The sequence below is a fragment of the Dermacentor albipictus genome, chromosome 9, assembly GCF_038994185.2.
Source record: "Dermacentor albipictus isolate Rhodes 1998 colony chromosome 9, USDA_Dalb.pri_finalv2, whole genome shotgun sequence".
Taxonomy (NCBI): Eukaryota; Metazoa; Arthropoda; class Arachnida; order Ixodida; family Ixodidae; genus Dermacentor; species Dermacentor albipictus.
The window spans coordinates 83,915,747-83,940,566 of NC_091829.1; the positions used below are offsets into that span (position 1 = coordinate 83,915,747).

At 49.3% G+C, this 24,820-nt stretch overlaps 2 protein-coding genes across 5 annotated transcripts in view; one reads left to right on the forward strand and one right to left on the reverse strand.

Annotated features, from left to right (window-relative positions):
* The window catches only part of LOC135919838 (inactive pancreatic lipase-related protein 1-like), a 152,251-nt gene extending 129,062 nt beyond the window's left edge, over window positions 1–23,189 (forward strand). Inside the window, exons 4-10 of one of the 2 annotated variants that reach the window (XM_065453791.2) lie at window positions 1,159–1,267; window positions 2,265–2,384; window positions 15,694–15,807; window positions 17,868–18,128; window positions 19,136–19,268; window positions 20,352–20,582; window positions 22,797–23,189. In XM_065453791.2, the coding sequence (XP_065309863.1) occupies window positions 1,159–1,267; window positions 2,265–2,384; window positions 15,694–15,807; window positions 17,868–18,128; window positions 19,136–19,268; window positions 20,352–20,582; window positions 22,797–22,899 (1,071 nt within the window). In that variant the 3' untranslated portion in view covers window positions 22,900–23,189. The remainder of the gene's footprint in view (window positions 1–1,158; window positions 1,268–2,264; window positions 2,385–15,693; window positions 15,808–17,867; window positions 18,129–19,135; window positions 19,269–20,351; window positions 20,583–22,796) is intronic. The other variant, XM_065453792.1, reaches the window with a different exon arrangement.
* Window positions 1–24,820, reverse strand: part of LOC135919837 (multiple PDZ domain protein-like) — a 532,904-nt gene that overhangs the window by 477,443 nt on the left and 30,641 nt on the right. The window contains exon 1 of one of the 3 annotated variants that reach the window (XM_065453789.2): window positions 19,094–19,149. The exons of the other annotated variants lie outside the window; for them this stretch is intronic. The gene's annotated coding sequence lies outside the window, so the exon portion shown is untranslated. Of the gene's footprint in view, window positions 1–19,093; window positions 19,150–24,820 lie in introns of those variants that run through there. 3 annotated transcript variants of the gene reach the window in all.

Sequence of the window (24,820 nt, forward strand, 5' to 3'; positions counted from 1 at the left end):
AAATAAGCTGTAAGCTCAATGCACAAGGTGCAGTACAATGTAGAAGTGTGGTACGTAACTGCGACTAATGAATAGAGAGCAAGTATTTTAGACTGTGGTGGCTTTTACACTTCCCGATGAATGTGGATAGCACGTAAAAAAAAGAAGAAATAGTTTGGTCCTTCTAATCAAAAGCCCTGCACACGCAATGCACAGGCAGGGCTTTACTCTTCTTTTTTTTTTCTTCTCTTCTTTCTTGAGCTCGCGGTGCAACACGAGCTCAAATTTTGTTTTACGCCTTCTTTTTTTTCCCCTTTCCACGTGGACTGCATTGGGATTGTGCTGTAGCTTGTAAACAGGGATGGTGAAGTTGCGGCTTGTGCGACTTGTGCGAACTGTTCGCGGCAACTTGTCCTTGAGGGCACTTTTCGTACTCTCCGACTTTCTTCTTCTCGGGGCGTTTCTCTTTTGTTGCGCTTTTAGCTTCTTATACGTTGGTGCAGACGAGTAGCCGGTGCCTCTAATAGTCGTCAATCAATCAATCAATCAATCAATCAATCAATCAATCAATCAATCAATCAATCAATCAATCAATGTACCATTATTTTCAACAACCGAAAAACAATAGATATACAGAAATATTTGGAACGATAGCCTAATATGGATAGTTGCCAGTCCAATGCAATACACACACAAAAAAAGAAAAGAAAGAGACAGCGGGTTGATCGAAGCTGGAACCAGGGCAGCGCGACAGTTGTACTATAGCCTGGAGCAGAGCATGAAGATCCTGCACCGCTCGCTGTATTAGTCTCAGCTGCTCTCCTGAGGCCTTCGTTCACCGGTATTAATTTTTTTGCACAATAAACGGCCTTATAGGACCAAATCACACAGAAAACGCAATTCCTTCCCTCCGAATGAAGCGCGAAAGGCAGGTGCAGAGAGAAGGAAGAGGCGAGCTCTTCTGGAACGCACTATAAGTAACTGTCCCGATACATACGTCACAATACAGGGAATACACAATACGTACATACGTACATACAGGGAACAACACAATAATGATGATGATGATGATGATGATGATGATGAGGAGGAGGAGGAGGAGGAGGATAATGCTGATGGCAAGCGCCGGCTTAACCCAGCAGCAACTCCACACTGTTGTAAACGTCTCCCGTCCCACAGGACCGTTATAGCGTTGCCGGCAGCGACTTCCACCTGATCGGCTACAACGTGGGTGCCCACATCGCGGGATACGCCGGCGAGAGGGTCAAGGGCATCGGACGTATCACCGGTGAGTCGACCCGAGAACCCAACCCTCCTCTCCCTTTCGCAAAGCGCTGTTATGTCAGAGTATAGTGCTCACGTTCGCTTAGTTCACAAGCGTATGTAGGGCAACGCGAAGTTAGGCGTCACTAACTCTTTTCGAAGACATCAGAGAGGCTTATCCTTACAGCGTGGATTGTGCTTTGAGCTTCTCAAGTTGAAGTTCTATGCAAAAAAAAAAAAGAGCGAGCTTTTTGTTGTTCACGTCACCTTGGGAGAACCCGTTGTCATCAGACCACCGAAGCTAAGCAACATTTGGGTCGGGAGCGAGTACACCAGAAGACAACGAGAGCTCATGATTTCCTTTCTGCCGCAGCATATGTAGTTCTGGTTTCCACCTTTAGCGAAACTGTTACGCTGTACGTGTCTGCGTATAAAAGCTGTCTTCGTCTCGCTAACCTAAAATACGCATTATTTTGAGCCGTTCCATTGGCCATCACGTTACGCGGGCAGCAAGGTGGCCTGCAATGGGTGCACAGCAAACATCTTTTAACCCTTTCAGTGTCGGGTTCTTTTTCGGAGTTCACGCACCCCCAGCGTAGGGTTGTTATAAAACGAACACAGCGGTTCATTTTGATTGTGAAGAAGGGGAAAAATGACATGGTTAATGAAGAATGCGCTCTTGGTATCCGAGGGAGCAGAATGGAAAACGTTTGGGCACGTCAGTAACAGTGCAATGGTACAGGAATAAGTGCGAAAAGAAATGCAACGGCACAGAATGGCACATGATAATCGCGCTATGCTACTATTGAGTACATTTATAGATCTATACATTAGCAGTGGATGCGCGCCGTTTGCCCGATTCGTTTATTTTCAGTGTATACGAACGAACGAACCTCATAGATATAAGACCTCACGTGTAAATGTAAACTCTACATTTGCCTCATAGACGTATACGGTCCGTGTATAGTGTACGCATTTAGTCGAAGAAAAAAAAACAAATCGCGCGACGCGCCTCCTCGCAGCCCTGGACCCAGCTGACCCATACTTCGCCAACACTGACAAGGTTGTGCGACTGGACCCTACGGACGCGGACTTCGTTGACGTCATCCACACGGGAGGATCCAGCTTCGACGCCAGTCCAAGTAAGCTGTACATCTGCTCAATTCCCTACTTGCCGCTATTCCGTTCTGTACATACATACATTCGTCCTGTTTCATTCCGACTTCCCACGGTGGCGCTGTGCGTGACTATGCAGTTCTGCTGCTGAGAACGAGGTCGCGGGGTCGAGTCACTTCCCGCGCCTTTAGGGGTCTATATTTCCGTCAGACTGAGCGTCGAAACGTTTTTTGACCAACTTCGCTCACTAGGTAGTCTGTGATCTAATGGGTATAGATCATTGGGTTGCTGTGGTGAGGGTTCAAAACCAACCGTCGGAGCAACTTGGGTCACTGGGTAGTCCGCGGTCTAATGGGTACAGGGCATTCAATTGTTGTGGTGAGGGTTCAAAACCATCCTCCTGAGCAACTTGGGTCACCCCGTAGTCCGTGGTCTAAGGGTATAGAGCATTCAATTGCTGTGGTGAGGATTCGAAACCCACTGCTTGAGCAGCTTGGGTCACTGGGTAGTCCGTGGTCTCATGGGTATAGAGCATTGAGCTGCTGTGGTGAGGGCTCAAAACCAACCGTCGGAGCAACTTGGGTCACTGAGTGTGTGCCATGTGCGTTTTTCTAACATACGCACAGCACAATTATTGTTTCAGTAGAGGCAGGCTGTTAAAGCTTTCCAACAAAGAGTTCTGAACCGCGAATACCCTGATAGCACTTCCTACCTCAACGAAACGACCTATGTAGTCCTGTAGGCAAAATAGAATTATAACCCCGCACGCACGTACCACATACGGCACGATCAGGGATTATATTACTTTCAAGTTTCTTCTTTAGTAAACAATGCTTCCATGAAGTAGCATTTGACTCATCAGTTTTCAAAGGAGTACTATAATGACGCACTTGTTTAGTCGCCTTAATACGATCTAGATATGGTTATACCTGATATGATAGCTTATCGCACATTTTAATGCGTAAGCATTCTTTGGCGAGTACCCCAGAAAAATCTGTCTGTCCCGTGACGCGCTTCATACCTGCAAAATAAATGAATAATTGGTCAAGTTAACACATGCAATCATTATAATGCTGTAATAGTAGACGATTGGTAGCGATGGGTAGACATGCATAAGCTAGCTATAATAAGTAAGCAAAAGCGAAGTGGCAGCCGAGTCAAAGAATGCTTACGCATTAGTAGACGATTGTCAGAATTGCTATGACATTTTGTCACTAATATTTGTTCTCAATGTAACATCGGAAATTATTTGTACGCGGACTTGTACTTGGGGGCACATATATAGGTTCGTATTTTTCGATTGTAACTCGCTGTAGTGTCCACTGTATTCTGCACAGCATGAAACTACCGATGAATATTCCGGCCCAACGATGCAACCTAATCTCCGACAGCGTTATCTGCGAACGATGCATCTGTACTGTGGATCAAAATTCAAAAGAAGCAAATAAATAAATAACCACCATGAAGATATTTTGTAATTCCGATTATATAGACGCTGGAAGGGGAACCACACCGGGCCGATATTGGGCCTGCAGCAAAGCTATTCCGGTTTCTTACCAACTGTACGAAGATTTCCTGGAACTGTTATCATCCGCCGCTTTAGGTCTCGTATACGGCCTTCGATGTCACGTTTAAAGTTTTGTCGCGCGCTGTAAAGAATCCTAATCTATAGCGGTCATCCTCCCATATGCGGAAACCGCACTTATCAGGTCTTTTCACCTCGAGACCTCACTGGCAAGGTCTACGTTCCCCGCACACTCGCCTCAACTGCGGAATGAAGGGGAAAAACCACCAGCGTCGCTCATTTCGTATGCGCTGCCTATATGGACTACTCGGACTTAAGCAGGGCTCCGTGTCGACACAACACAAACCCGTTTTTATTGGCAACAGAGCGTACTCGTTCCCGCGTCGGTTCCTCCCCTCTATATGAGCTACTTTTTTTTTCTTACGCCGTCCAGACACAAAGTTAGCGACCTCTTTCTTTATCAATATAGACAGAAATAGAAAGAGACAACGTAGAAGTGAAGCACCCCTTACATGTAGATGCAGAAGTTTTAAGCCTACAGTGAAACGTATCAGCGCTTCCCGAATCTGGGCGTCGCGCCCTCGTGGGCAACTGTGCACTGCGGGCTGCGACTTGCGTCGGCGCCCATTTGCATCGAGCCGCGGAGGCAACGAGCGACTAGAAGCTTCGCGACAGGAAATGTCGCATAGCGCGGGCAAAGCGCGTCGTTAGAACGACACGCGACAGGCTTGCACACTTGGCAACGCTTGCAGCCTCGAGCGGCTAACCTACGCGACTGAGACGAAGCTCGAGCTTTCGACGTTTCTCGCTTCGACAGCGGCGGCGATTCTATTCAGTTCTCGCTTCTGGATGTCGACGGACCCCCCCCCCCCCCCACCCTCTTTCTGCCTCCCCCCGCCCCAAGGCCCTCCCCCTCGGCAACGTTTTGTAAGCGTTTGCGATTGCATACCGCGCCTGTTTCGTATTCATCGTGCGTTTAGCGTTTCCAGAAACCGCGACTACAAGCGCGAAGTCTATACGAGTTCGTCGGAGGCAGCAACTTCCGTATCCAGCCTTCTATATTCTTTGCTTGCGTGTGTGTGTGACGAGAAGCGCAGGTGCGCATTCCTTATCGGGCAGGAAGCGACGTGTGACGCAGAGAGAGAGCATCGTCGCGGCCCTTGCCAACCCAGCCAGCGGAGTGGTGACGTGAGCCGCCTTGGCGAACGGTCACCCTGGCTCGGTTCCCTGCACGCGGAGTCATTGTGTCCTGCGGGCACGCAGCTCGGAGATGCGTGCAGCAGAAGGCGGCGGCCGATTCCGCAGGCGTGGCAAACGCGTGAGCTTGCGCGGGATCGCGCCGCAGCCCAACTTCCTGCCCTGCGATTAGGACGCGGCCGTGTAATTAAGAGGCAGCATGCGTGCAGCAGGCGTGTCCTAAAAAAAAAGAGAATAAAAAGAAAAAAAAGAAAGAAGAAAAAGATTACCACGAGAGGAAGCTCTGCCGCTGCGACTGTTGAGCTATACTATCGGATTGGTGGGTTGATGACGTTGATATCCGTCCACACCTTCGTGCTTTGGTTGCTCCAGACGTCATTCCCGGGGCGTCGTTCATTGCGCTTTGTCCTTATAAATTTCGAAGAAAAAGAAAGAAAATCACGCTATGCCAAACACAGCACGGCAACGAGTCTATCATCGCACAAGTGTTATCATTGCGAGCCGTGAAATTTACAACGCGATAGTTCGCCGAATGAATATCGCTTTGCAATGCCGCAACTAGCCGTTTGAAGCCAGAAAGACGACGCCGAGGCATATGTACCACCCATCGTTCCCATTGGGTGGCCTATTCCGGACGTTGTAAAATTCCGCCAATTGTCGAATTCGCCACCTTGGCAACTCTGATTGGCTCGAAGCACCGCCATACAAAATTTGACATTACGGTCTAATTTGACAATGTCCAAAATAGCACTTAATGCTGGCTGAGCCGCCATATTTACACCAGCGACCTTAGACAGACAGACAGACAGACAGACAGACAGACAGACAGACAGACAGACAGACAGACAGACAGACAGACAGACAGACAGACAGACAGACAGACAGACAGACAGACAGACAGACAGACAGACAGACAGACAGACAGACAGACAGACAGACAGACAGACAGACAGACAGACAGACAGACAGACAGACAGACAGACAGACAGACAGACAGACAGACAGACAGACAGACAGACAGACAGACAGACAGACAGACAGACAGACAGACAGACAGACAGACAGACAGACAGACAGACAGACAGACAGACAGACAGACAGACAGACAGACAGACAGACAGACAGACAGACAGACAGACAGACAGACAGACAGACAGACAGACAGACACAGACAGACAGGCACAGACAGACAGACAGGCACAGACAGACAGGCACAGACAGACAGACAGACAGACAGACAGACAGACAGACAGACAGACAGACAGACAGACAGACAGACAGACAGACAGACAGACAGACAGACACCGACCAGACAGACCAGACACAGCCAAGCAGACATACATACAAGCAGACATACAGACAAGCAGGCATACAGAGAAGCAGACATACAGACCAGGGTAGACAGACACAGACCAGACACACAGACATACAGACCAGACAGACACAGACAAGCAGACAGACAGACAGACAGACAGACAGACAGACAGACAGACAGACAGACAGACAGACAGACGGATCATACCAGACCCAGACAGACATACAAGACAGGCACAGACAGACAGGCACTGACAGACAGACAGACAGACAGACAGACAGACAGACAGACAGACAGACAGACAGACAGACAGACAGACAGACAGACAGACAGACCAGACACAGACAAGCAGGCATACATACAAGCAGACATACAGACAAGCAGGCATACAGAGAAGCAGACATACAGACCAGGGTAGACAGACACAGACCAGACACACAGACATACAGACCAGACAGACACAGACAAGCAGACAGACAGACAGACAGACAGACAGACAGACAGACAGACAGACAGACAGACAGACAGACAGACAGACAGACAGACCAGACATACCCAGACAGACAGACACAGACAAGCAGACACAGACAAGCAGACATACAGACCAGACCAGACAGACAGAGACAAGCAGACATACAGACCAGACAGACACATGCAGACAGACAGACCAGACACAGACAAGAAGACATGCAGACCAGACCAGACAGACACAGGCAGACAGACAGATCAGACACATACAAGCAGACAGACAGAGGCAAGCAGACATACAAACCAGACCAGACAGACACAGGTAGACAGATAGACCAGACACAGACACGCAGACAGACAGACAGACAGACAGACAGACAGACAGACAGACAGACAGACAGACAGACAGACAGACAGACAGACAGACAGACAGACGGATCATACCAGACCCAGACAGACATACAAGACAGGCACAGACAGACAGGTACTGACAGACAGACAGACAGACAGACAGACAGACAGACAGACAGACAGACAGACAGACAGACAGACAGACAGACAGACAGACAGACAGACAGACAGACAGACAGACAGACACAGACAAGCAGGCATACATACAAGCAGACATACAGACAAGCAGGCATACAGAGAAGCAGACATACAGACCAGGGTAGACAGACACAGACCAGACACACAGACATACAGACCAGACAGACACAGACAAGCAGACAGACAGACAGACAGACAGACAGACAGACAGACAGACAGACAGACAGACCAGACATACCCAGACAGACAGACACAGACAAGCAGACACAGACAAGCAGACATACAGACCAGACCAGACAGACAGAGACAAGCAGACATACAGACCAGACAGACACATGCAGACAGACAGACCAGACACAGACAAGAAGACATGCAGACCAGACCAGACAGACACAGGCAGACAGACAGATCAGACACATACAAGCAGACAGACAGAGGCAAGCAGACATACAAACCAGACCAGACAGACACAGGTAGACAGATAGACCAGACACAGACACGCAGACAGACAGACAGACAGACAGACAGACAGACAGACAGACAGACAGACAGACAGACAGACAGACAGACAGACAGACAGACAGACAGACAGACAGACAGACAGACAGACAGACAGACAGACAGACAGACAGACAGACAGACAGACAGACATTACTAGCATCCCCTTCGAAACACCATGGTGGCAGATGCCATCATGCTCGTCAAATAATAATAAATTATGGGGTTTTACGTGTCAAAACAACGATCTCATTATGACCCACGCCGTAGTGGGGGGACTCCGAAAATTTCGACCATTTGGGGCTTCTTTAACGTGCACCTAAACCTAAGTACACGGGTGTTTTTACCCCCATCGATATGCGGCCGCCGTGGCCGGGATCCGATCCCGCGACCTCGCGTTTAGCAACCCAGCACCACAGCCACCAAGCAACCACGGCCGGTACAAGCTCGTCACTTTACCTTTCCTCTGCTCTCATCATCAGCATTTAGACACTAGCAGCGTAGTTCCCTCTAGAAATGTTTCGTAGGATCGAAACCTTATGGCTGCTGCAGCAGCCGCAGCCGCAGCAGTTCTTTATTGCCGCAGCAGTCCCACGTGTGCTGCTGCTGCTGCACACGTGCCGCAGCTGCAGCACGTGTGCAGCTCCGCTCCACGCTGCGCAAACGTCGATCGCTGCACGTGCCTGCAGCGAGTCGCCAGGCACCGATAGCATCGCGTGGCGGCAGCTCATTGTCTTCGGCGCTCGGGCGGCGCGTGTCCTTTCGTGCGTATATAGGAGGGATCTAGCCGGTTTGTCAACCGGAGCGGCTGTACGCGGCTAAATACCCCCTACGGCGGTCACGACCGGTGCACCCGGCCGTGTTTCTCTGAAGGAAGCGCTAACAATTATAGCTCGCCTCCCTCAGTGCTGTGCTTTCGTCGCCTTTTTCGTCGTGCCTTTCCTCGTCGTCACGTTACCGAACGTTCTAAGGGGCCGCAAGTCTACTACTTTCCGGATTTATAGTAGGCCTAGCCGCGCACAGTAGTCCCAACTCCCTTCACCGGCAGACGTTAGCTCAATACTATAAGATGAAAATCTGCAAACCATGTCTAATGAAACCATTCGGGAATATGTAATCAGAAGCGAGCGAATACGAAACCTTTACACTACACTACACACTACACTACACGCTACACACTACACGCTTTTGAAAAACTTTCGTGCATGCATGGCGGCGTGCACAGTGCGGTGGAGGTCACACCCTTAAATCCCTTACGGGTGTAATAGTGCGCATTGCAGGCCCATTTGTACATTCAAATACCATTTTGGGTGCAAAGCGGTTTATGCTGTACGGAACCGGGGGCAGACGTAAGCAACGTGTTTGCTTGAGCCTGGCAGATTTGTCGAAGCAGTGTTTCTTGCCACCTCGTGAGAAATGCTTTGAGGAAAGGCAACTGGGGGCGCTGCATCGCGCCGTCTGTTCCGCGATTCCGACAGTGGGGGGGGGGGGGGGGTCAGCCCCCCGCCCCCCCAAGCCCGCTGTGTGCTGCCCTACAATGACAGGCGCCCAGTAAAGAGCCTCGCGGCAAGCTGGTCAGCTCTGGCATGACCAGGCATGGCCACGTGACCTGGTATCTACACTTTCTTTATGGAGTGCGATTACTACCCAGTGATGGCTGAGGCCATGGGGGCTTGGAAGTTGTCACTTTGTGTAGACCCGTGACCGCGCCTTCATGGAGTCAGTGAAAACCAGTTCGGAAGTAGATTTGTTCCGAACTTCAGGTATATTTGCGAACGGTACACGCGGCGCAATGTGAGAACAGTCACGCAAGTGCGTACACAGTCGCGCGCATGCACAGAACGACTTTTCGAATAAACAAAGCTTGCGAAGAAACCGAAGCGTGAACGAATGATGCCTGTGGCCTCAGAGATTTCGGTGAATGTCATGCATATACTTTATCCTCGTTTTGTTTCTTGCGTGATTTGACGTCTGACAGATGACAGGCTTCAGAGACAAGTTGACACGGAACAGCGAGAAGTCTAAATATATGGATCTTGTTATGGCAATTAAAATTTTACATGATCAGACATCTCGGAGGCACGTATGATACACAAGAGGCTTCAGACAGCGTAATTTTTTCACGAACCAGTGCAGGAACTTACTATCTCGAGTAAGGAGAAAGAAATCGGCCGACTGCTGTTCCGTTGGGCCAACGCAGGAACTGTACTCCACTCGGCGAGATTCTCTCGGCCACCCCCCCCCTCCCCCCACGTGACGTCATCTCGCGCTGTTTGTCTCCAAGATGCACGCCGCGGGTGGGTGAGCTGGCGGTGTGGCCCTGAGCTGCGCGAAACCTGGTTATGACGCGGAAGTCATCTATACGCAGCGGGGAGAAGAGAAACAAAAGTTCGGGCGACACCACTACCCGGACTCCTTTGTCGCACGCGGGCCGATATACGCGTCCTTTGCACACGAGGCGAACGGAAAGTCGCGCAAACAGGACGCGAAAGCATCGCGCCATCGACTTCCGCCACGAGGCGCGCTGGAGACAATGTCTTCATTAGAGAACCGAACGTGGTCCTCGCTGGAACCCACGGCGCGTGAAACAAAAGAAACTCCGCATCGCGACAATGGTGCCGCACTCCCTGGTCACCGCGGGAAGCGTTTGGCCCAAGCACGAGTGCGCTAAACAAACTGCGCGAAATAGGCGAGCCTTTCAAGTGGAAAACTACATGCAACGAGAATAGAAGCGTCACGGGCTATCAGCATGTATGTGGTTCTAGAAACGCTTTCTAGGATGCGACAAATTGTAGTGTATGTGTGTGTGTGTGTGTGTGTGTGTGTGTGTGTGTGTGTGTGTGTGTGTGTGTGTGAGAGAGAGAGAGAGAGAAAGAGAGAGAGAGAGAGGGCGCTTAGCATTCAGAATTGGCATCTCCTTGGAGAACGTCAAGTGTTTGGAATAGCTGCAGCTCCAGACCAGGTATACAGTCCGTTTCGAGTTTACTGCAGAACGCATGCCCGCTGCTATAGTCGATGGCTCAGACAAAGCGCCACACAGCACGAGGAACAAAGACCTGCTGTGATCGGGAACGCGATAACGCTGAAACGCTCCTGTGTTGCTGACTGACACTTTTGTTGGGGATACTTTTACGTCCGGGTTTTGGGAAGCGTCGGCTGTGTGCGTTACGGCAGCCTCGGCTTCACTTCCTCAGTACTTCAGGTGAAATGCAGTGTATGACACTGTCTGTAACCGTCGCATAAATAACTCGTTGCTTTTTTTTTGCTGACATTGGGAACAGATCCGGTGATGTTGTTCTCCGCCAAAGTGACGGCCCCAAGTGCAACGAACAATGAACTACTGCATAACAAACCACGTTCGAGGTATAGCGGAATTACTCGCTGATTTTGCAGATTTCTTTTTGTGTGCGTAATTTTCTGGCCCATCGTACTTGCACGTGGACGACACGGACTGATTTCTTCCAATTCGTTCCGTTTCCATGCCGCTAAACTGATACAGCGATTCGTGCGCAATCCCTTTACAGCACGGGATAGCTTTTAACGCCATCTCGAACGAAAAAGTGAATGCTCTCTCTCTTTCCTCCTCGGTCTCTCTGTGCGAGCGTGTCTGGGTGCGTGACACGTAGTAATAGGAATATGGCAAAGCCAACAACGTGCTCCCAAGCTACACCTTTTACTCCGCCTTTAATTCCGCGCCATTCACGGTGTCCGAAGGGATTGCACCGCAGCAGTTGCATGTACCGCGCCGTGACAGCAGCCCGTTTCTCATTATTGCGTTTTAATCCTGCATTCTTTGTTAATTGTTCGTTTCTCTCTCTTTCCCTTGCGCAAACACACAGGCGTGTCAGGGCCATTCGGTAAAACGCTCGACGCCTGTTGCGAAACCAGCTCGGCTCCCACTTCTCGCCTTGTTTCATTTTTGTTGCGTCCGTTCCGCGCTCGACTTGCTTTCTGCGCGAAATCAGTTAGAGCCCTTCGTGAACGTGTGGTGACGTGTCTCCTCCGCACGCACCGTTCGAAACGCGCGCTTGAGGACGTTACATGACGTCACGACGATGCGGTGGCACCGCTGTGCTGTCGCGATCGATACGCGAATGAGTTTGACGTAGTAGTTCTGCGGAAACCTGCAAGGTGGAGAGAAGTAATTAATGAAGGGAAGATCAGACATCCACCCAATCGTAGCAATTGCTACAAAGGAAACCCATGCGGGTTCCTCGAAAGGGAAGCCTCAGAGTCGAAGAAAAATTCGTCCTGGTCCGGGACTCGAACCCGGTGGTCCCAGGTTCGAGTCCCGGACCAGGACGAATTTTTCTCCGACTCTGAGGCTTCCCTTTCGAGGAACCCGTATGGGTTTCCTTTGGAGCAATTGCTACGAACGGGTGGATGTCTGATTTTTCCTTTATTAATTTCCCCTTTATTAGCGAATGAGTTTGCAGCAATAATATACCAGTGCTGAGCGACAGTGTCAGCTATCCCGAGTTTCGTTGCGAGGCGAACGTTTAAATATGATCGGGGTTTTACGTGGCAGAACTACGATCCCATTATGAAGCGCACCGTATAGTGAGGGACTCCGGAAATTCGGACCACCTGGGGTTCTTTAACGTGCGCCTTAATCTGGATGTTTTCGCATTTCGCAAGGCGAAATTACCACCTCGTCGCGGCTTTTCTGCCCAAGATTACCCGTGGTGGATGTATGTGTCTGCACATTTACAGCGATGTCCGTCAGTGGAGTGTGCTGCTTCAACTCGCATGCCACTTGTCGCTATTTGGCACCGTCATCATGCTGCACAGTCACGATCAGCAGCGTGTCAACCATCGTGGCGTCATCGTAGGCGCGTTGTCATTGTCGCTGTTCGTATAGGTCGTGCCGTTTTCGCTACAGCGCCAGCTGGTGTTGTTTTGGTCATAGACACAATAAAAAAGTGATACAATAAAGACACAATAAAGACGTGCATGAAATCAATGTAGACTTATATTGTTGCAAAACTTTCTTTCAATCATTTTACGATAAATAATTGTTTAATATAGAACAAAAAATGAATGTCAAAGTGCCTTCTATTTTTAACGTCGTGCCAAAATGCCGCCGCTGGTAGGTCACTCTCATGCAATTTCTCAGCATATTGGGCCGTTGTGATTCAGTGAGAGCTCGTGAACCTTGCTAACTTCGATCTTCGGCTCCCTCAGAATACAATGCAATCCACGTTTGCCAATAAGAATAAACTTGGCCCCAGCGTGACGCCGTTCGAGATTCGTGACGTCATCATGGCGTGCCGGTGCGGAAGCTCCAAGGCCGCAACGGCACCAGTTTTTAGTTCGCGCCTCTGCTCTGGCTTGCCAGGCTTCTTATCGCGATAAAACGTTTTATTGCGATAGCAGTTGTACGGACATCCACGCGCATTTCTGGCGTCGCCATGATGTTCCGTATAAAGTCCAAGTGCGATAACAAAGTGACTGTGCGCCATGTGCTGCGTGTGGGAGTGAAAGCGTGCGAGGGTGAGGCGAGCAAGGTGGCTCGATCACGTGGGCGCTCAAGGGAAGAAGCGCGCCATCTTCCATCGCGAGCATTCATCGGGGGTGTTTCTATTATCCGACGGCGGCTGCGTATGGCGCGCAGCACGGGCCCTATCTTGAAAATGATCTGCGATGGGAACAGAGTCCAGGCAGTCTAAATGCGCCGTGGGCTGATAGCTTCGTGCGCGTTGTGTTCTCGCCGCTGAGTTGTTGCCACGGCGGGCCATTGGGCCACGGAATCGGGCCACGGCGGCCTCATTTCGATGGAGGCCAAATGCGAAAACACCCGTATGCTTAGATTTAGGCGCACGTTAAAGAACCCCAGGTGGTCGAAATCTCTGGAGTCCTCCACTACGGCGTGCCTCATAATCAGAAAGTGGTTTCGGCACGTAAAACCCCATAATTAAAAAAACAATGGTGAAGCGAGAGGCAGCACGAAGGTCAGTTCGCTCACTGCTGCTGCCGCGCTTCCTCACTCCAGCGTTTCGACAGCGAGTGTCCGCGGTCGTCGAGCAAGATGCGTTCATGATTGCCCGTGTGCGCGTGACACCATGCTTTTTTTAACTTAGTAAGCGAATGTTTACAAGTTCATAGGGCCAACAAAACTAATATCCTTATACTTCGTATACATCCGTCTCATAATTTTCTGTCGCTATCGATGCTTCGCCTTTCGGGCGAAACTGCTATTTTTTTCTATTTGCAGAAGTACAATTTACTAAAACAGTTCGAATTACATTTCTATTTAGTGTGCCTTTAAGGTATTCCGCGCTCGTTTTCTCGCTTTGTTCTCTTACGTACGCGCACGCATTAGTCGGAGTCTTCGCGGTGATAAGATCGGGCTCCATGAAACGAATGTTTTCTTATGCAGCCCAATATGAAGGGGGACTAAAAGAAGAACAGACTGTCTTGAAAAGAAAAAAAATAAACGTAACTAAATAGGAGACCTATAATTCCCTTGGATACAATCTTTAAGGGGGTCAATACACTTCCCTAACCTTTTCTCCCCCTGTTCGAAGCAATTCTGGAGCTCCTCAAGCCTAATGCTGTTGAGCATAATATATATATATATATATATATATATATATATATATATATATATATATATATATATATATTGCAACTGACGGTGGTCTACTCCGGACCACTGTCAGTTGCAGTTCGCTCCTCGAAGGGCGTGGTTTAAATCATGGATACGGGACTTCAAAGAGGTGTGACCTAGTGCTCGCGCAATTTTTCTCGCATTTACCCCTAAATCACCACAAAACGTTTTCTCTCTCTTTTTTTTTTTTTGTCCTTCGAGGACACGGATGGAACAGGGACAGTGTAAACGCGTTAGGCCTTATTTCACAATCAAAATCCACATAACAAAGCTCCAACTCGTTCCGGGAACTTCTGAAGTCTTGTCAATTGCGTACCGACGACGCTCGTTGGTTTTCTTTTTTCTTTATTTTGTTCATTTATTTACTTTCTTTTGTCGAACCCTTTCGACAGTCACCCAGGTATACGACTGGTTGACGGTCGGCCGAAATGAGAATGCGAGTTTAATTCTCATTCCTCCTCACCCAAGCTACACAAGCCATTCGAGAACTCGCGAACGCGACTGAGCGCGCCCTCGATAAAAAGTCTTAATTCTGAAGGATTGCACGACAGGTCGAGCGAAGCCGCTTGATGGGTAGCAATAGCAACGAAGTTGCAGCCAGGAGACTAGGGATAATGATGGTGGCTGCTATGTAGCCTAACTTGGGTGCAATGACTACAACGAGATGTGCAGTATCGTGGTATCATTCGGTATTGTGGAGATGGCAGAGAGATTGCCACTTGCATTTGCTGATGTGCTCACAGGGTTTCGTGAATGACGTATGGTACAATAATCATAATAATAAGACGTCATAACATACAAAAGACAATATCAACAGTTACTATGCCCGTCATAAGAATATATTGCTAATCGCGCTAGCGTCACTAAGCGTCTCCGAAGCTTCAATCAATCAATCAATCAATCAATCAATCAATCAATCAATCAATCAATCAATCAATCAATCAATCAATCAATCAATCAATCAATCAATCAATCAACTTTGTTTCCTTTGGGTAGGAGGAGTACGGAACTAAACGCTTGAGCAGCTTGACGAGGTCCCGACCCCGTTACAGTTGGCATGGATGAATGCAGGATGAATGCGCCGTCAATTTTTGTTTCATCGCCCACCATGCGAGTAACCGATCCCCTCGTAAATACGCATTCAAACCCTGCTGCTGTTTTCTTTTTACGCAGACCGGCCGACGGTTCAGGACTACGGCCACGTGGACTTCTACCCTAACGGCGGCCTGCCCCTGGAGTGCCCAGAACCAGGTCAGGAGTTCCTCAGGCACGACGGTTGGGTCTACGGTAGGCTGCCACATGCTGCTGCTTCTGCCTGTGCGCTCTGTACTCACTCTCGCACTCACGCTCAGAATGCACGCTCCTCACGTCTGTGCAAGCTAGTCGTTACGGAGGGAACGACGGTTCACCGATCCAAACCGAGCAGACGTTCACTTTGGTTGCCCGCGGAAGCCACGGTTTTCTTGTTTGTATTCTTTTCTTAAAGAGCGGTTTGCCCGGCAATCAAAGTTGATAACTCGTGCTTGGTAGAATGCACGGACGGGGTGCACTCTGAGCTAAATGTGACGCAAAGTGTGATGTTTGGTACATCAAGGAGGGAGGCGAATGAATTTCCTTTTTAAATTCCGTGACCTCCCTAGCAAAAGGGGAAGGTGACACCACACGGGAAAACGGAGTGCTCTTTCACCTCATGGATCATGATCCACTTTAAATGTTTGTGTCACGTCATCCGGAATTTTCTTGTTCCCCGAATTAATGTTTCTTTTTACACTCTCAAGAATGACGGACTGTGGTTATTTGGAGTTACCAGCAGATAGCCTTGCGGAGTCAACAGCTGAAGGGCGGTGATGTCAGGAATGCGGGCGCTTGAAATTTCTTTCATTTCCAGCGATACCTGCAAACATAAGGGTCTCACCCATGATGCAGAAGCACCCTTTCTAGCTTTAGAGTCCACACCTTTCTCCGAAACCTTAAAGGAGAATGCTCTGCGCCTCTAACAGAAGCAGTTCTAAGTAGCTGTTTGAGATATTGGGGCCCACTGTATATGTTTGCCATAAGGAAGACCACACCCTTCCGGCAGGCGTCCGTAGGTCAAGTTGGATGGCGTCCGAGAAAAGTCACCAGATCAGAAAATTTTACTTCACGTAGTATGAAGCCAGGTTCAGTGCATATCTCACATTCTAGAGTGGACATATCGCGTTCTTGCGTTTTTGTCGCGTAGCCGCCAGCACATGGCTGGTGCTACCATTCATCCCTCTATATGAGAGCCCGGTTGTAACACCATGTAATATAAGCAGTTTACACGCAATGGTTTCGTCCACCCATGACTCAAGTTTTCCTGACGACGGTTTCCACCACGTGAGTCCACGGATGGACGCGTCTACCGTGAGAAGTTCATCCATTCTTGCTCATTTGGTGCCTAACACTGCCACACGCGCACAGCGAAGCCATATATTCTGCAGCACCCCTTGTATTTCTCTCTCACCTTCCCTACTCTTCCAACGTCTCCCTCACTCCCTTTTCCCTATTCCTAATCCTTCGTTGCACGCCGCATGCATCGCACTGCCCTGAATCACTACGTACGCTCTCCCTCACGCCCTGTGCCATGTTTTATTTCCTGCATGCTTGCATCGTCACCCATGCAATCTTCGTGCCACCTGCCACATGTCTTCAAACCACTTCACCACCTTCCCGCTTCGTCTACAACATTTTCGTGTATCCTTGACCTCCTCCACTCCGCCCCTGTTCTCGAATTATATTCAAAATCTGCCCCTTTCACAAACCGCGTTTCTCTTATTTGTTTGCTTGTTTGCCACCTCTTCTGTTGACTGCGTCCCCTCTGCCGCTTTCACCTCGTTTGCAACCTCCATTCCCCTCTTTTTCTTACAATGTGCCCCGACTCTCGGAACATTCTTTTCACACTTCTGAACCTTCTTGCCTTGACTACCATAATCATTCTTTTGGACGCACTATGCGTGCCCTTTCCCGTCCACCGCTGATTGGCTTTCCGATCAACGGTTTGACCGCTTCACAACGAATCTGCTTGTCCCCTGACTGTCCTGCCTACTTTCTCGTCCAACCTGTCCATATCTCCCATCGCTCCCATTTCCCGTCCCCTCTCCTCCTGCTTCCCTCACTTCCTTCTTTCCCTACTTCACGTTCGGCCACTGCACGCCACACCCACAAAACCCCACACCCTCCCATGCACTGATGTTGCCTACCCGTGTGTCCTACCGAGTGTCCCGGCTACTCCCATTGCACCGCACCGCCCCCTTTTGTTCCTTGAAACCAACCACTCTTCCCCGCCCTCCCAAACACCATCCTCGCCCGCTCCCTGAAACCGGCAGGCGTGAGGCGCTACGTGACCTGCAACGACCAGCGCTCGCAGCAGTACTTCACCGAGTCGGTGAACAGCGACTGCCCCTTCTACGGCTTCGCCTGCGACAGCTACGAGAACTTCACGGTGGGCGCCTGCGGGTCCGGCTGCGGCGCCGACGGCATGCAGTGCGCGCCCATGGGCTACCGGGCCGTCGACTGGCGACGCTTCGCCGACGAGAGCCGCAGCGTGCGCATGTTCCTCACGACGTCCTCCACCACGCCCTACTGCCGTGAGTCCCTTTCTTGGGCATCCCGCTCTTTGGCAGTGGCAGGCTTACACATTGGGGGTGGATGTAAACCGCGCGAGAATGCGCGATACGTGAAGGGACGACCCTCCTGTGTCGGTGTCTCCTCGCTATCTCTTTAACGACGCAGCATCGCCAAGTAGTCCGACGAGATAAAAGGTGCAGACTTCTCGCGTCAAAACAGCGCCAAGTGCATGTGTCTGATTCGTGTCCTCTCGTACTGCATAATACCCGGTCTTTCGGAGTCCGGTAGCTTTGTGCAAAAGCCTCGTGGCTGTACTCACTGCAACTCATTGCAATGCAGTCGGTCAGTAGGTGCCGACCAGAGACGACTATGAAACAGGGCGGTGTTCGGCACACTTTTTTTTCTCTTTTTTGTGCGAGTGCGCATATGGCCACTCCTTTAACGATACACTTGAGTTTTTTCCGCAAAGGTAGGCCGATATGTTAACGTTGTTGCCTTCTGTCCACATGAGCGTAGCTGTGGGAGTCATTTCTAAACCCCATATGCGCACACGTCATCCACGTAAACCGAGAGATCACCTGATTGTGGGTACGATTTAACCCTTCTGGCTGCACTAGGAGACTCGAGGACTCGATATCCAGCGAAGAAAGACGTGCGCGTGAAATCGTCTGCAAAATACGGGCAACTAAGCTTATAAATAGACAAAAAAAATATGTATACCGCGTGAACGTATTTTTCATATTTTGGTCTATGTATCAATTCATTAAAAATAATTTTCCACATTTTGTAACGGGTTGATGTGGCAGACTTCAACGAACTTATCGTCAGTAATTTAAGCTTCAAAGGATCCGGGATTCTAGAATAGCTCTTTTTCTCGTGCTGATTAGCTAATTCTCAAACTGATGAGCAGCGCGTCCAACGTAAGAGTAACAGAAGACGAGAGAGCAATGGATAGAAATAATCGAGTGCAGTACAATGGACTTACACAAAACACCGCGCTCCTCCTCACTCTCTTTCTCTGCTGCAGGCAACCAGTACCACGTGCAGATCGGCGTGTCCAGCACGGAGGAGACTCGCAAGCAGCACGGCAACCGGGGCAACCTGTACGTCCACCTGCAGGGATCCAGACCGGAGGCCTCGCTCGCCAACGTCGTCATCAGGTGCGAACCACTTCCCCACAACACACGTCCCAAAAATCGGCGAACTCAAGGACGAGCTCACGTGCGACGTGTCATAGCCGCCATCATCTTATGTCGACTGCAGGAGGAAAGAGTCTTCCAGCGATCTCCAATCGCCTTTCGTTCGCTCCCGTTGACTCCATACTGTGCCTGCGAATTTCCCAATCCCGTCACACAATCTTGTCCCTCTGCCGTCCTCTACTGCGCTTCTCTTCCCTTGAAACCTCATTATGTTATTCTGATATATCACCGGCTATCCAACGTATGCACTATACCACCCATCCAACTCCAATCGTTTCTTTTTCATATCAGAATGAATATCGGCTATACCCGTTTAGTAATAAATACCGCAGTCTCCTGTCCCTTAATGGCACACCTATACCTTTTTCCGTCCCGCGGTTCATTGCGCTGTATTCACCGTCCCTTAGACTTTCTTTGCTATTCTACGAGTTCCAACGCCATATAGCGTCGTCATGCACACGTACCCATTTTTTTCTACCACACTAACGTTCACCAAGGTGGCGGTTTGTGTGAGTTATCACTAACAGACACGCGCACGTGCACACACATACACGCACGCGTGAGCACGCCACGGCACCACTACTGCAAACATGACGCCATAGGTCATGATGATTACGATGATGATGAACTTAATGACAGCGGAACTTACCCACTCATGGGGATTAGTCCGCGCCCTTAGCATCTGTTCTTGGTTTCACTTCGTCCTCTTCTTGTATTACTCTTTTTTTTCTGATACATCTATCATACCAGCCTATTGCATTTCCCAGTCCTACCTGTAGCAGATAGTATGTACACACAAAAATCACACGTACAGTTAAGAACAAAAGGAATTCTGGCCACTCATATAGCGGGAGCAACTGCTTCCCCCAAATTTCAATCAATTTCCGAGAGTTTTCTTTCCGCGGCCAGGGAGTGCGTTCACACCTTGCTTGATCGCAAGCCAGTGAGAGCCGTGAACGAGTCACAGCTATAGGCGTGTTCCGGTTGAATCGTTATCCCGCATAAGGTGGAACCACTCTCGGGGCGGTCCTTTTTTTTTTGCAGGAAGTACGACGACTTCAGCTCGGGAAAGAAGTCCGAGTTCCTGGTGACCGCCGGAGACCTGGGCCGCATCATCCGGCTGGACCTGGAGTGGAGGCCGGACCAGGTGTTCTACCCCGACCAGAACCAGGTCTACAATCAGCAGCAGCAACCCGGCGCCGCCACCCCGGGCTACGAGTCACCCCGGCTCTGGGTCGACTACGTCCAAGTTCGCAACCTCGCCACCGGAGAGAAGTAAGCGTGGGACCGGTCAAAAGGGACGCGGGATTTTTCGCAATAGGCGAAAGAAAAATTAACTTTTCCTGGGTCGATATATATTGCTTCAATGAAGTGAAATTTTCAAATTACGTGCATTTGAACGACAAAAGGTTGGGAAGGACAAAGAAAGAAAATTTCTCCGCTGAAGTTTTTAACAATTAATCGTAAGTTTTTGTCTCGAATTGCGAACAACTCAAGCTCTTCCACCATTGTGACCCGCCGCGGTTGGTTAGTGGCTATGGCGTTGGGCTGCGAAGCACGAGGTCGCGGGATCGAATCCCGGTCGCGGCGGCCGCATTTCGATGGGGGCGAAATGCGAAAACACCCGTGTACTTCGATTTAGGTGCACGTTAATGAATCCCAGGTGGTCCAAATTTCCGGCGTGCCTCATAATCAGAAAGTGTTTTTGGCACGTAAAACCTCATATTTCTTTTTTCCACCATTGTGGTTCTTCAGACGTCTTCATTCACTCTCGTAATGGTGGCAAAATACATGGCCACGGAATACTCGAAGTCTTTTTTTTTTTTGCCAGTCATGGTAAGTGATATTATTAGGCGGCATACTTCAGAAAGAGAGAGTAGAGATCTGAAACGTGAGCGTGATGCGAGGCACGGATATTTCTGGAATACTGTGATTGTATTCGGCACAAATCGACAAATTACGTAACTATAGCATTGCTGACACACGCCTTCGCATTGTTGTTGTTTTTCTGCACTTCGGATGTTTTTTCTGCAAAGCATTACGATACTTACAGGAACCATCGAAACCAGAAATATTCAAACGCATTCAAGTTCTGTTTCTCGTGAGAAGTCCAGTGCGCTATCTATGGAAAGCGTAGCATGTGAGCTCTACTGGCGTGAATTTTCCGTGACAGGCCAAATTAACGGTCGTGACCTAGTTTTCAAACGTAATTGCTCTGCTGAGATCGTTGTTAGAAAGTGGAGAACAGCGAATAATTAAAGTGTCAAGTCATTCTACTCTTTTTGCCTGCACGCCATGCCCGATTGCTTACAAACATGCAACCAATTTACAAACCAAAATGATAATGGTCGCCGTCTATTGGACGGTGGTCTTTATATATGGTCCGTTCCATTCAGCACGCAGCGTTAAAACCTTATGTTGTTCGCTCTCTCTCTCTCTCTCTCTCTCTCTATATATATATATATATATATATATATATATATATGTATATATATATATATATATATATATATATATATATATATATATATATATATATATATATATATATATATAGAGAGAGAGAGAGAGAGAGAGAGAGAGGGGGGGGGGTAGTGTACTGAGATACTGAGTGTTAAAGAATCCCAAGTGGTCAAAATTAATCAACACCCCTTTACTACGGCACACAGGTCGGCAAAATAAGTTGATGCTCACTCGCCAATAATTTCGTAGGTGCATGGTTTCGTTTCATTCGTCAATCGTGCATGGGTGCTCACGTTTCCCACTCGCGCCCCGTTTCCACTTCCACTCTCCGGCTATTATACCCACAGGGCGCGCGCGCGCGCACACACACATTCGCCCCATACTATATACGTAGACGTATACTTATGCTATATATATACGTATATACTATATAGACGTATACTTATATGTCTGCTCAAACTCACAGTAACGCACTTTCGCTCACAGTCCCGTTGAAGCTGCACTCACTCCCGTTCGCACTATAGCGTCCGTGCACCCCCTTTGTCACTCACTGATGCTCCATGTCACACCCGTGAAATGAGTGAGAGCCGAGCTTGAGTCGGTCGTATTCGTGAGCGAGTGTGCCGGCCTGTGCCACGACGTTCGTCAGAAATTTCAGAAATTGTACTCTAGGGTTTTACGTGCCATAACTACGATCTTGTTATGAGGCACACCGTGGTTGGGGGACTCGTAATAATTTTGACCACCTGCAGTTCCTTAACATGCCCCCAACGCACGGTACACGGGCTTTTTTTATGTTTTTATTTATTTATTTTCGTTTAGCCTCCCAACGAAATGCGGACTCGATCCCGTTACCTCGTGCTTAGCAGCGCAGAGCATGCACTAAGCAACCACGACGGGGTATCCCTCAGAAACGGCTGTGCCAGTTCCCGAATGCTAAACCACGCAGTTTCATTTCATAAGTTTGAGATGGTCTCGCCTAATTCACGTGTCTTCGCGCGCGTCCCCCCGCCTCCCCCTTCGCAGGTTCGTGTTCTGCGGCGAAGGCACCTTCCTGCAGCCCAGCGTCGCCAAGACCCTGTTCACCGGAGGCAGCTGCGAGTTCGAGGTCGGCTCCTCGAACCCTTGAGCCAAGGCGCGCCGGCGCGTCCCCTCGCCTTCCAACGTCCGCAGCGGAGGGGGAGGAGGAGAGACCGCCAACCAGGAGTAGTCGTCGGCCGTGCCATACACGAACGACCTCGCCAACCTTCGGGACGAGGCCCCCGGCTGTCGGGGGAGGGGGAGGAGGGTTGTAAAGATGATACACGCAGGGGGAGAGCACGACAATGGGCTCCGCAGAAAACTGGGGCCCCCCCTTCGCTTAATTGTTACGCCGTATAATGTTGAAATGTCGCCAATTAAAACAACGATTGTTACGAAGTCCCTCCTCTTGCGTGGTCTTGACACCGTTTCCTTCGGGAGACTCGAGGGCCCACCACCGTCGTCTGAGGCTGAATTTTCCTATTAGAGGGACCGCGACAAGCGCGCAGAAAGTGTCATTAGATTTTGATGGAAATGAAAAGAGCATGATTTGTTGGGACAGAATCTAGCCTAATATTCGGAGTTTGAGCAGGAATTATAATATTATCTGGCACAGAAAGTCGCGAAAAAGGGTACGTCGCATCTCTTTGCGGTGAAACCTTGGTACACTATAGAGCCATTTCGCGGAGCTGTTAGCGCTAGAGGAACGAGGTGGCGCTTTCGGCGGGGCACCGCCTAAAGCGCCACCATGTCTGCAATAGGTATTAGCGCCAACATGTCCGCAGTAGGCATTAGTAAGAGGCGATCGGAGGATTGGTGGAAGAAAAGTAGGGAAACGACAAAAGACGGAGACGTACAAAAGCACAGTTCGCAATAGGGGATCAGAAAATTTGGGTGTGGTAGTTCATAGTGGGTTTTTTTCTTTTTTCATTGTTTAACCTAGGTAGGACATTAACCTAGGAAGGACATTTCCTTACTTACGGAAAGTATGTTTGCTTTGGGTACCAGGACATCATGGGTTACACTTGAATGAAATAGCCGATTCACTCGCACGAGCATCCCTCAACGGCCCTATCACATCTGTTCTGCCAACATCAGCTGATGTCACCGCGGCTAGGTACAGAAATTTCGCTATATCTCAAAACTCTGCAACACCCATGCTAACACCGTCTTCTGATTTCCACCATCTTGGCTTCCCATGGAATAATAATTGGTGTCCTTCAAGACAACTGGAAGTCTCTTTTACAAAATTGAGATGTCACATACCTCGTCTAAATTTTTACTTGTACAGGTCTGGTCTCGCCATCTCCCCTCTATGTTCTTTTTGCAGTGCACCTGAAACTATCGAACATTATTTTCTCTCCTGCCGCCGCTTTATAAGACAAAGAAAACTATTAGTACACTCATTCACCAAACTTGTGCTATCGCTAACCTCACCAACCATTCTTTCTTTTGGTGCGACCTCACTGGGATCCAGCCACAGGGGTGCTTTTCTTGCAATTTACAATTTTATTAGAGATACAAAAAGAGTACCTTGCTGACTTTCTAAAATTATGAATATTTTCTATTGCTTCATTTATTTACGTTAACCTATTTTATCAAAATTCTTAACAACATTTTCATCACACGTCTAAATTACAGTTCTAGTCTCACGCTCCACAATTTAAATCTAGTTTGGCTTCACTTCTAAGCATACGAAAAACCGCCTGCTTCTTGGCCAATCCCCCATAGTGGGTATGAGCCACTGTCTGGGACACAAGACAAGACAAGACATTAAGCAGTATAAAAGCAAGAGCTTGGTGGCGCAACCCACCACCCCGTTCCAAAGCGGACGCTCATAACATCCATCCATCCATCCATCCATCCATCCATCCATCCATCCATCCATCCATCCGTCCGTCCGTCCGTCCGTCCGTCCGTCCGTCCGTCCGTCCGTCCGTCCATCCATCCATCCATCCATCCGTCCGTCCGTCCGTCCGTCCGTCCATCCATCCATCCATCCATCCATCCATCCATCCATCCATCCATCC